General features: G+C 50.1%; 1 protein-coding gene across 2 annotated transcripts in view; it reads left to right on the top strand.

The window, feature by feature from the left end:
* The window catches only part of dock1 (dedicator of cytokinesis 1), a 132616-nt gene that overhangs the window by 79708 nt on the left and 41568 nt on the right, over positions 1 to 11340 (top strand). For both annotated transcript variants that reach the window (XM_048986657.1, XM_048986656.1), the window contains 2 exons: positions 6964 to 7065; positions 8041 to 8135. In XM_048986657.1, coding sequence (XP_048842614.1) covers positions 6964 to 7065; positions 8041 to 8135 — 197 coding nt within the window. The remainder of the gene's footprint in view (positions 1 to 6963; positions 7066 to 8040; positions 8136 to 11340) is intronic.

The following is an 11340-nucleotide window of genomic DNA, read 5'->3' as shown; positions in this document are numbered from 1 at the left end:
AGAGGAGACACCCTTATGTTTTAGAAAAAAAAATAATAAAAATACTGGGCTTCCTTCTTGACGCAGTGCATTGTTCATGCGGACTCCCTGTCCTTTCAGCCCTCCAATCAGGTAAGCTTTTTGATGCCCCTCTCGTCGTTCTGCCAATTGCCTTTGTGGATCCAAGACTGTAAGGCGATCCCTCATTGGCCGCTGGAGCCGTGTTGAAGCGTGGCTGGTGCTCTGGAGATGGCAGCCCCGCTCGTTCTCCTCCTGATTTTAGAATCACATTTCTCCTACTCCGTCCCAAGTCAACCCAGGGGAGGGGGGCTCCGACCCCCGCCTTAGCATGTGTACCTTTGTGCGCTGAGCCTCCTCCAGTGAAATGGTGTTCGTCAAGCAGTAAAATCTATTTCCTCCTCTTGAATAATGGATGTCCTTGTTAATAGAGATGTAATGTTTCAAACAAATGGAGTATGAAGAGGTTCCTGGAGCTTGTGTAAAGAGCAGAGGAACTGGCTGATGTCGGGCCTCCGCAGCCTCAGACCTCCAATGGTTGTGCTGTCCTTTTACGGCGTGATAATTCTGCGCATAGTATCAGTGGAAATCAGTTTGATCTGTTTGTCGGTCTGCATGGGAAAATATTCCACATCAGATTCACCGATTTTAAGAGTGCTGTGATCAGTCGTGTCCATACATGCCGTGTTAATGTCCACGGAGTCTCTGATGGGGGTGCAGAGTATGTGTGCGTGTGTTTGCATGCATCTGCGGCTGATGCAGATCTCCCTGTCTACATGCAGGACACATCATCCATGTTTCAAGACTGGAATCCTCCTCATATTTGGACATATCTGTCGTGCTCTAAAATGCGTCTCATGCCGAAGGTGTGTCACATGCGTCACGCAATGCTTCATTACCGCCTTGCGTGTCAGCCTCCTGTTCATTTCGCCCGTCACTCTCAGGCTCTGCGTTCCCATTTCGGGTGCCACTCCGTGCGGGGGTGTGGAATCTCTGAGCCGCTCAGATCCAGGAGGGAATCTCACAGGAGAAATGCCATTAATCTCTCCTGCCCTCTGACCCCTGCCCATTGATTACATCGGCTCCCCTTAAATGGAAGCTTTACACTTCATACTCCCTACAGTTATTAACGTGATTATTATTGTTGATATTATTATTATTATTATGGAATGCTTCAAAGGGGTATCAGCTGCTGAGGGTGGTGGGGAGGGAGGGGAGATATAGCTGAAAGCTGTTCACATGTCTCCTTGTAAACTGTCAGCAGCTTTAAATGTGTCCTCTTAAGCCCCCCCCCTCCCCACTACCCGCCTTGCTAGAGCTCACAGTGTAAAGTGTAATTAGATGTCTGTAAGTCTCTCGCGACACGGCGGATCAACACGAGTCACTCATGCCGGCTCAGCTGCCGGCGGAGGTTAATGTCACCGCGGCATGGCAGAGATCGTATCTGAGCACGGCTGCCGCGGGGCCGTTCATCGATCGCTTCTCATTGGCCTCCTATTTTTATTTTGATAGCGTTCTCCCGGTTGAGAGGTCGGTTATGGATTCCAGATGCATTGATAAGCCCTTCGTTTCCCTCACCGCGGGCCGAGACCTCGTCTGTCTGGTTTTTAAATGCGAGAGCGAAAGCCGGTCACGCACTCAATGTGCATTTTGGTTTTCTTGTCCGTTGACGTGTAAATGTTACAGCTCCTTGAGTCACCCCATCCGCACCATCCGCTCAGATAAAGATTTGTATTCACTGTTCAGTTTTGGCATGTAAGGGTGCACTTACGATGCTGCTTGACCACCCAGTAGTGCTTTCACGAGGAGTGCTACATATGAATAATTACCTTTTTATGTCGCATTCTCGGCAGCTCACCCTCTACCTTCCATAGCGTTTGCTTCCTCTGTACAGTGCGATAGAGTTCAGTGAATGAATTGAAATAGACATGTCTCCTGTGGTGATCTATGGTGCTTTGGAACGCTGGTCAGATTTGAGCCGGTTGTAGTGTCCCCAAACATCATGGAGCAGGCATGCAATCAACATCGTCCGAATATTGATATGGGTAGAGATGCTTCTGACTGGCCTGTTTACTCCCTGTTTTCTTTACAGTCATTTGGATGTGGTCTGGTCTGTAATTAAATGCCATTTTGTATATAAACTATTTCATCTGCAGTGCACCTGCTTCAGTCAACACCTCGATGGATGTTTGACAGCTTGGTGTGTGCGTCCGCTGCTGGAATAGCATAGATGTGTGGAAGTGGTTGAAGTAGAGGTTTGAAAAGCTCTATTCTGCCAACTTCTGTGTGCGAAGGCCAGGACTTGGCTGGGGTGCTGGACAAGCCAAGCAGCGATACCTGAGTGTTCAAAGACTCGGTCCCAGTCGGCTTAATTACAGCCTTAAAGCTGGACTCTGTCCGTCTCTGTGTCTCTGAAGAGCAGATGCCAATTTTGTCTGTCATTAGCCTGAGACTATTGCTAATCCATGCAGAGGAACAGTGTGCCGTTTGTGCATGGCGGGGAACATGATCCTTTGTTCCATCATATTTGCATTGAAAATCTCATGGCTGATTGCCTTATCCAGCTTGAATTGTGCAGTCTGCATTTATTTAACCCTTCAGTTTTGAAAAGGTCTGCATTTATTGGACTCTTCAGTTAGGTGGCAGTCTGCATTTATTTGTCCCTTTGGTTAGGTGGTGGACTGCATTTATTTGTCTCTTTGGTTAGGTGGTAGTCTGCATTTATTTGTCCCTTTGGTTAGGTGGTAGTCTGCATTTATTTGTCCCTTCGGTTAGGTGGCGGTCTGCATTTGTTTTTCCCTTTGGTGAGGTGGCGGCCTACATTTATTTGTCCCTTTGGTGAGGTGGCGGTCTGTATTTATTTGTCCCTTTGGTGAGGTGGCGGTCTGCATTTATTTGTCCCTTTGGTTAGGTGGTAGTCTGCATTTATTTGTCCCTTTTGGTTAGGTGGTGGTCTGCATTTGTTTTTCCCCTTCGGTTAGATGGCGGCCTACATTTATTTGTCCCTTTGGTGAGGTGGCGGTCTGTATTTATTTGTCCCTTTGGTGAGGTGGCGGTCTGCATTTATTTGTCCCTTCGGTTAGGTGGTGGTCTGCATTTGTTTTTCCCTTTCATTCAACGGTCACCGTTACTCACTGCTAGTCAGTTTTATGTTTTTTCCCCCTCCCAGATAGATTTTTTTGGATGCTTTCTGCCTTTTCCTATTTTGAAATGTTTATTTTGTTTATGACCTTTTCCTGTGCAACACAGGGGCAACAGGATGAATGTAAGCAGACAGGTTTGCTGGTGTTGCATCTGAAGGAGGAGCTCATCTAGCCTGAAGTCAGTGCTAAATATGAGCCTGTACTGTATGTGTGGGCTAGGAAGATGCGTCCTTTCAGGGTAATGAACTAATCTGTCAAATTATCAGTAGCACGCGCCTCCGTGATTGGCAAGCAAATGGAACCGGTCCGTGATAAGACTTTTATTATGATTTTTTTTTCCAGTGACATATGAAATGAATCTGAGCTAGCTGCAGGGCTTCAGCCACCTTTTACTGGTGTCTCCAGGCACAAGATGGGGTGGTGGCCATATAGATGTGACCACATTGAGGGGCATAAGATTTATTACGATTCGTTTTGATGTTTACAACCTCGCTGTGAGCGGACGCCCATCCTCCAACACGCATGCCCTTCAGCTGCCCGCGGAAACCACTGTAGCAGTGGCTTTGTAGCGATATGATCAGGGGCGGGGCCACAGGGGCACTGGTCCCAGCTGAAAGCTGATTGGCCCTTGGAATGCTACCGCCTCTGTCACTCACAGATTCAAAATGTGATTGGCTAATGATAAGGGTGGCTTGAATTATGTTCCCACCTATGCGCCCTACTTTACAAAATCCTACAACTGCCCTTGCAAGATGGTGTACTGCTGGATCCTGTGGCTCTGTGGTATGGCATGGGAGCCTTCATCATGCCCTGTTACCTATCCTGGTGACATTTCCTCTGTCCTAATCGAAGCGGAATAACAGGAAGCAGAAACACTAATTCATTGCTTCGTTTGTCATTCCGGCTCTGAAAGGCCACTTTGAATGTGTCCCGCATTCTTTTCCAGAAGCCTGTTCCCGTCTGTCTCTTTATTTAATATCCCGCCTGTTACATATACCTCTGTCCCGCACAGTGACATTAATAAGATAGATGCCACAGGACCGGAACGTGGAGCATTCGAGTCGGGACGTCTGAGGCGAGCAATGGGTCTCCGCTGTAGCGAGGCATTGCTGGGTCTGCACAGAGGCAGCGTGTTGTAAACTGCCTGTTTGTTTCCGTCGCCACCGTTTCTATGGAAACGTTCCCTGGTCCATCGCTAAGTGAAAGTGAAGAGATCAGGCCTTTGAGGATAGGAGGCAAAATCTACTCTCACGCAGGACGCCATTTAACTATATATATATATGTGTGTGTGTGTGTGTGTGTGTGTGTGTGTGTGTGTGTGTGTGTGTGTGGTGGGGGCTCTGCCCTTTTGGTTTTGCCTGCCCAATGGTTCTATGCAGACTGGATAAACCCCATTCCAGTGTTGAAGATTGACCCGACCCAACCAGCTGGTGTGCACCAGAGCTCCCAGTCGTGCTCACCGCATGGTAATCGTGATGAGGAGGCAGCGCCTCTCAGCTTTAATTCATCCTAATGGGTTTTTTTCCCTCCATTAAGGACCAAATTGGTAAAATAGCAATTACTTGTGTTTGGCGGCATAAATATCATTCCAAGCTGGGCCTAATGCTTCATGAGTAAAATTAACATTTTTGGCTTTCAGTGGATGTTATTGCAGCTGGCTATCGGGCTTTGAGCTGCTCGGCTGGGTATCGTTGGGCTTTGAGCTACTCGGCTGGGTATCGTTGGGCTTTGAGCTACTCGGCTGGGTATCGTTGGGCTTTGAGCTACTTGGCTGGCTATCGTTGGGCTTTGAGCTGCTCGGCTGGCTATCGTTTGGCTTTTAGCTGCTCGGCTGGCTATCGTTTGGCTTTCAGCTGCTCGGCTGGCTATCGTTTGGCTTTCAGCTGCTCGGCTGGCTATCGTTTGGCTTTCAGCTGCTCGGCTGGCTATCGTTGGGCTTTTAGCAGCTCGGCTGGCTATCGTTTGGCTTTTAGCTGCTATCGTTGGGCTTTTTTGTGTTTGGGGAACAGTTTACTTTGAAAAAAATTCTTTTGTTAATTGCAGAGGTGGAAATTTCAAGTCCTGAAAGTACAAATCCTGACCAAGGTTTTGTTTCAACCAACCGTATAAGTGCTCTGTGAATGTCACACTTTATATTGTATTTGGTTGAAACAAAATCTTAGTCTTGATTTTGTGCTTTCTGAACCTGAACTTTCCTCTTGGTTAATTGGGTGAGCTACCGTTAATGTTTTATCGGGTTACAGGACCCATATAACTGGACCGTTATCTGAGTGAATCCAAACTTTAGCGAGCTTTAGCTCTGCGAGCGGCATGCATGCAGCTCATCCCCAGTTACGATTCGTCTTTCCCAAAGAAGCTGGCATCAGATAAGGACGCGGCTGAGAGAGACCAGCGCCAGGTCATTGTTCCTTCGGAGCTGCCGCTTCCCATGCCGGTTCAGATTACTGCTCCGAATAGAGACTCCGCCGCCTTGTCTTGTGTCCTGTTTCCCCCTCTTCTCTCCGCCAGGCAGTTTTTGCGCTCCCCGTGTGCCGTAATTGGGAGGATTTGTGGCGATTTTCAGACAACTCGGGGTTTTCAGCAAGCTGTGTGGATCGTGTCTGGTGGTCACATCTCCAGAAACGAATGTCCGCGCCACACAGTGCCTTCTCACACAACAGTTACCAGTTTGTGCTGCACTGACCTGTTTTAGCTGGAAGAATTTTGGCTAGTGATTCTGGGGTTACAGGTGCAAATCCTGGGTCTGGTGATGGGGGGGGGGGGGGCAGGGGGTGCATATTAATCTGCCAGTTGTGCTGCCTTGGATAAATGTTGTTTTGAGGGAAAGGTGCTTCTTGGCAAATAGTAAATCTGAATATAATGACAGGGCAGTGTGATGCAGTGACCTTTTCCCGCATAAATTGGAAGGGCTTTTAGCCTGGCTTGCTAGCATTTAAGGTGCATGCAGACTGTTGTCTTAAATCACCAACACAATTAATCAATTAATACTAATAACGCTTTTGGCTCCACACGCTCCCCTGGTCAAATGAAAAAGCATTTTTTAAATTAAAAGAGCCAATCTTACCATTAGCCAATGATAGTTGTGAATTATGAGTGACAGGGGAGGGCACCCTCCGGGGGGCCAATCAGCTTTCAGTGCCCCTGTCGTCCCGCTCCCTGTATTCACCATTGATATGATGGCTTCTTTAAGAAATAAGCTTTGGTAATGTTTTTTTTTTGATTGTGCTCAGTTCGCACTGCTACTGAGTCCGTTTGCTGACACGTTTGCAGGGGCACTCGTGATTCCAGTGTGCATGCTCGGCTGCTGTCCTGTATTGTCCCCTTCCACGCGTCCGATTGGTTTATGTCGCCATCCTTCCTTCCCATTATTACGCCGTAGCTGCCATGACGCCCACATGGGCCGAGGCCACGGGAGTCTGTTTCTGTCCCATTAAATTACAGTAAGTTTCCAGCTATTAGTGATTATCAGATGCTGGTTCAAACCACGGGATACATTTCCTGGTTGTTTTTTTTTTTCCTTTCTTTTTTTCTTTCTTTTTTCACCCTGCCACCTTTAATCACCCCACTTGGCACACGGTACCCGCCATTAAAGAGAGGCACCCTCTTGTAGTATGTATTAAATCGAAGAAACGTGAAGGCCACATACACCCTCCAAGTGAGTCCGAACGAGGGGCCGCTGATCCGCCACTCTTCCTGTCTGCTTTGACGCAGTCTGTTCCTTTGGGGCCATGGCACCGATGTCGAGCAGAGTTATTGATTTTAGTTACAGCATTTGTTTGTCTGTTCTTCCCCTCCCCCCTCCATTCTCGTCCCTGTCCCCTAGGGCAGCTTCGTGGCCTGTATGACAGCAATGCTGCGGCAGATGGAGGATTACCACTACACGCACCTGATCGGCGCCTTCGGCAAGATGAGGACGGACGTGGTGGTGAGCGAGCCGGCGTCCCGCGCTGTTGCCTCTCTTGCTCCCCTCTGGATCAGCAACCCATGCTGTAAATCACTCAGTTGGCTATGGGATTTTCTGCTGTTACTTGCATGAAAATATTCTGAGGACAGAATGAACAATGATTAGTTATCTCTGAATCAATCATATTGTAGAGGAGGTGGGTCCAAGCAACTATAGGAGGCGGGGCCAAGACATCTGATTGGTTGGATCTGTCTCCTCTGGTTGATTTGACCCACCTCCTCTACAATCTGATTGGTTCAGAGTAAGGATCAGTCATTCTTCATTCTTACCTCATTTTTGTGTTGTCAACCAGTCCCATGGCAGCACCCCCACTTTAATGAAACAGTTACATCATCACATTAAGCATGCAGCCCGCTGAGGCCTTGGTGTGAGCTCCACACTCGCAGGCTCATCACCGTCACAGTGCTGGCTGGGTCAGGGCATACCGGGCTTTCGTTAAGATGCTCGAACCCCTAGCTTCTGTGGCTGTAGCTGTTCTACAGCTAGGTCTTTTCTGGTCAGGGGCTGCAGGGATGCTAGGGCCCCCAGAACTGGGCTTTTCCTGATTGGCGTACCTAAAGTAGCCAGACTGGCGTCTGTGCAGCGGAACAGTGCAGGTGATTACCATGCTGACGGGGGAATTTCGCTGTTCTGCTCTGTTTTGTGAGCCGGTGTTTCACGGATCGGAAGGCCGCCGATTTTAAATGCCAGGGTCGGCATAGTGATGTCACCGTTGGGCCCTTGATCCAAGGCCTTTGGCACCCAGTTACACCAAAGATCGTCTCACTCTGCTTTCTCGAGTGTACATCATGTTTTGCCAGGGTGTAAATATGTAAAGAGACTAGATCCTCCCGCAGGGGCTTGCTCCTGCTGATTCCCTCCGAATAAACCCATTACCCAGTCCAGGCTCTGAGATCAGCCACCGTCATCATCTGAAACCCCTCATTTCTACTGCAGGACTTCCTGATGGAGACCTTCATCATGTTCAAGGATCTCATCGGCAAGAACGTTTACCCCGCTGACTGGGTGATAATGAACACCATGCAGAACAAGTAAGTGTGGGCCCTCTTTTGCCCTGCACTCCCCCCCCCCCCCCCCCATGCCTTCACGTTGCCTAGAAACGACAGACGGGTGGCACGCTGCGACGCTCCCGCCCTCATGATTCCAGCACGTTCTCCCGCACCGCGTCCACCGCCATCACTCACAGTGCTCTTCCTTCGCCGGCTGGCAGCCGTTCCAGCCTCCAAGTGTGGCGGTTGGGGGGGGGGGGCGGCGGGGCCAGGGCCGCGACCCCCCCTCTGTCACGCACAGCCCCCGGCTCCCTCACTCTCTGAAGGAAGCTCCTGCTCTGTGCATTCATTCATAGGCTCAAAGCTGCCAGATTTGTTCTGTTGATGTGTGTATGAAGCTTCTAGGCGGTTTGGGATTATTTCAAGTGTGCAAGAACCTTTTAAGTGAATTAGTGCACGATTATTATACGGCTAAAAGTGTAATGCACCTAGGCAGGTGTATAGAGAGGCCCCAAATTCTGTCCTCTGTGTGTAATTTCTGCTGGGGGGGGCGACACAGCATTTGTTTGGCTGTAATACCCCTCTATATGCGCATTGGAAAGAGCATCTGCGAGCTGCGCGGAACTGGGTGATTTGGTATTGGAATTCGGAGAACCGGCGGTTCTGGAGCTCCGCAGGGGCCTCGGGCCACCCGTTTGGCCTGGCGCGCCCCATGTCTAGAACTGGCCGTGAGTGGCCTTGGCCTTCCTGGAGCAGGAAATGGGTCAAACACAGTATCACCCAGGTTCTTCACTTTGTCCTCCTCTTGTGTGTTTGTCTTTCACCTGTCAAACAGCAGGGGGCACTCTGCATGGCAATCCTCTATTGGGTTTGTCTGAGGAGCTGTGGGGGTGCTTCACAGCATGTTGACTGGGGGGGGATATTCTGGCAGGTGTCTTGACCTGCGTCTCTGCCCCTTGTCATCTGCTCAGCCTGGTGGCAGCCAATTAGCTCACAATAACAAATGGCCAAGGCTCCTTTTGTGTCTCTGGGATGGGGGGGGCAGGGGTGATAAGGGCACCATTGGGGAGCCCAGACCATCTGGGGGAGTGGGGGGTGGTGTGACCGGCAGATTGGCTGAGGATCGACGGTCAGGCACCGCAAGGGTCAGTTCTCTCACGCAGACGCCCTGGTGCCAGAGGTGGGAAACTGAGATCTTCCACGTCTGACATTACCACCGTGTGATGAGTCATAAGCTGTGGAGATGTGATGTTGGGAAGCGATGAAGATGTTCCTGTTTGTCTGGCCATTCAGTTCAGACAGCTTGACGTTTCAGCCGGAGGTACAGAGACACGTACGGTGTTATATTTATGATGGGATTTTCTGCTGTTGGTTGGTTAATGCTGCTCTTGATCACGCAGTTGTACGTTGTGTGTCTGCATGTGCAGAACTGTATGACAACTGTATGTGTGCGTGTGTCTGTGCGTGTGTGTGTGTCTGCGTCTGCGTGCGCGTGCGTGTGCGTGTGTCTGTGCGTGTGTGTGTGTCTGCGTGCGCGTGCGTGTGCGTGTGTCTGTGCGTGTCTGCGTGCGTGTGCGTGTGCGTGTGTCTGTGCGTGTGTGTGTGTCTGCGTGCGCGTGCGTGTGCGTGTGTCTGTGCGTGTCTGCGTGCGTGTGCGTGTGCGTGTGTGTGTGTCTGCGTGTGCGTGCGTGTGTCTGTGCGTGTCTGCGTGCGCGTGCGTGTGTCTGTGCGTGTCTGCGTGCGTGTGCGTGTGCGTGTGTCTGTGCGTGTCTGCGTGCGTGTGCGTGTGCGTGTGTCTGTGCGTGTGCGTGTGTCTGCGTGCGCGTGCGTGTGCGTGTGTCTGTGCGTGTCTGCGTGCGCGTGCGTGTGTCTGTGCGTGTCTGCGTGCGCGTGCGTGTGCGTGTGTCTGTGCGTGTCTGCGTGCGTGTGTGTCTGTGCGTGTGTGTGTGTCTGTGCGTGTGTGTGTGTCTGCGTGCGTGTGCGTGTGCGTGTGTCTGTGCGTGTCTGCGTGCGTGTGCGTGTGCGTGTGTCTGTGCGTGTGCGTGTGTCTGTGCGTGTGCGTGTGCGTGTGTCTGTGCGTGTGCGTGTCTGCGTGTCTGCGTGCGTGTGCGTGTGTCTGCGTGCGTGTGCGTGCTTTGTCCTTTCGTGGGTACAGCATATCTCACCTGCCCGAGATTCACTCTTCAGTGTTTGTCCAAAGCTTCACCCGCTGCTGCTGGGATCATGGGGGTGTAGATAGGTGTGTTCCCCCACCCTCGCCCCCCCCACCCCCCGGTCTACTTGTTTTCCAGACACTGAACACTAGCGCTGTTACAATCCATTTTATATCCATTACACAAAATCCTACTAAGTTGTGCCTGAACGTTCTGCGTCTGAATATTTCTACGCGGGGAGTCCTTGCGCAATTTAGTTTTAGATTTAGTTTCTTCTCTTTAATTAGCCTGCACAACATGAGAGGCTCCTTTTTAGGTAACAGGAACAAGGGACTTTGAGGAGACCATGTGAAACAGGACACCTGTAAATATCCCTGGAGCTGTTTTGGTGGCTCAAGGCCGTTTGTGCTGACTTTATTGCCTGGCCTCCTGTGCTATGAGTATTAAAACATGACATCATCAGGTCTGCTATGATACAGGGAGCCTGTTATTAATACGAAGCTGCTGATAGTTTGCAGTCAGCCAGTGTCGCTTGCAAAGATAGAGCTGGCGCAGTAGAGACTGACACAAACCCTCTCTGAGCCGTGATGCACATGTACCTTTGACTGACCGCCGTGTTTGATCAGAGGCTGCTTCCCTGACCACGGAACCACAGAGTCATGGTTCTCATTTAATGGGAGAGTGGCGGCTGGACCTCAGAACTTGGTCCGGCTTGTATAGGCGTGTGGGGCTGTGTCCATGTGGAGGTTTGAGGAGGAGAGTGTATGAGTAGCTACCCTTTGTTCGCCACAGCAAAAGAGAGAGGGACTGCATTACCTGTCTGTGAATGCATACAGAATAATTATCTGAAGGAAGAAGGGGTATTTGTGTATGAATATATGAATACAGATGATGGTTTTCTAAAACGAGAGATCCTTTAAAGATTTTGTAATTAACTGTGCTGAGTCTGAGATGGTAGGAAGTGGTAGGCTTATTCAGAATAGAAGCATTCATTAACACAGAAGTGTGATGGTGGTGGGATTATGGTGTGGTGTGTTTGGGCTGGGTGGTGGGGGGGGGCACTGTAGTCCACTGATCAGTTTAATTAATCGTTG

The sequence above is a fragment of the Brienomyrus brachyistius genome, chromosome 20 (assembly GCF_023856365.1).
Source record: "Brienomyrus brachyistius isolate T26 chromosome 20, BBRACH_0.4, whole genome shotgun sequence".
Taxonomy (NCBI): domain Eukaryota; kingdom Metazoa; phylum Chordata; class Actinopteri; order Osteoglossiformes; family Mormyridae; genus Brienomyrus; species Brienomyrus brachyistius.
The sequence above is the reverse complement of the archived record's forward strand: the minus strand, read 5'-3'. Positions and strand labels throughout refer to the sequence as shown.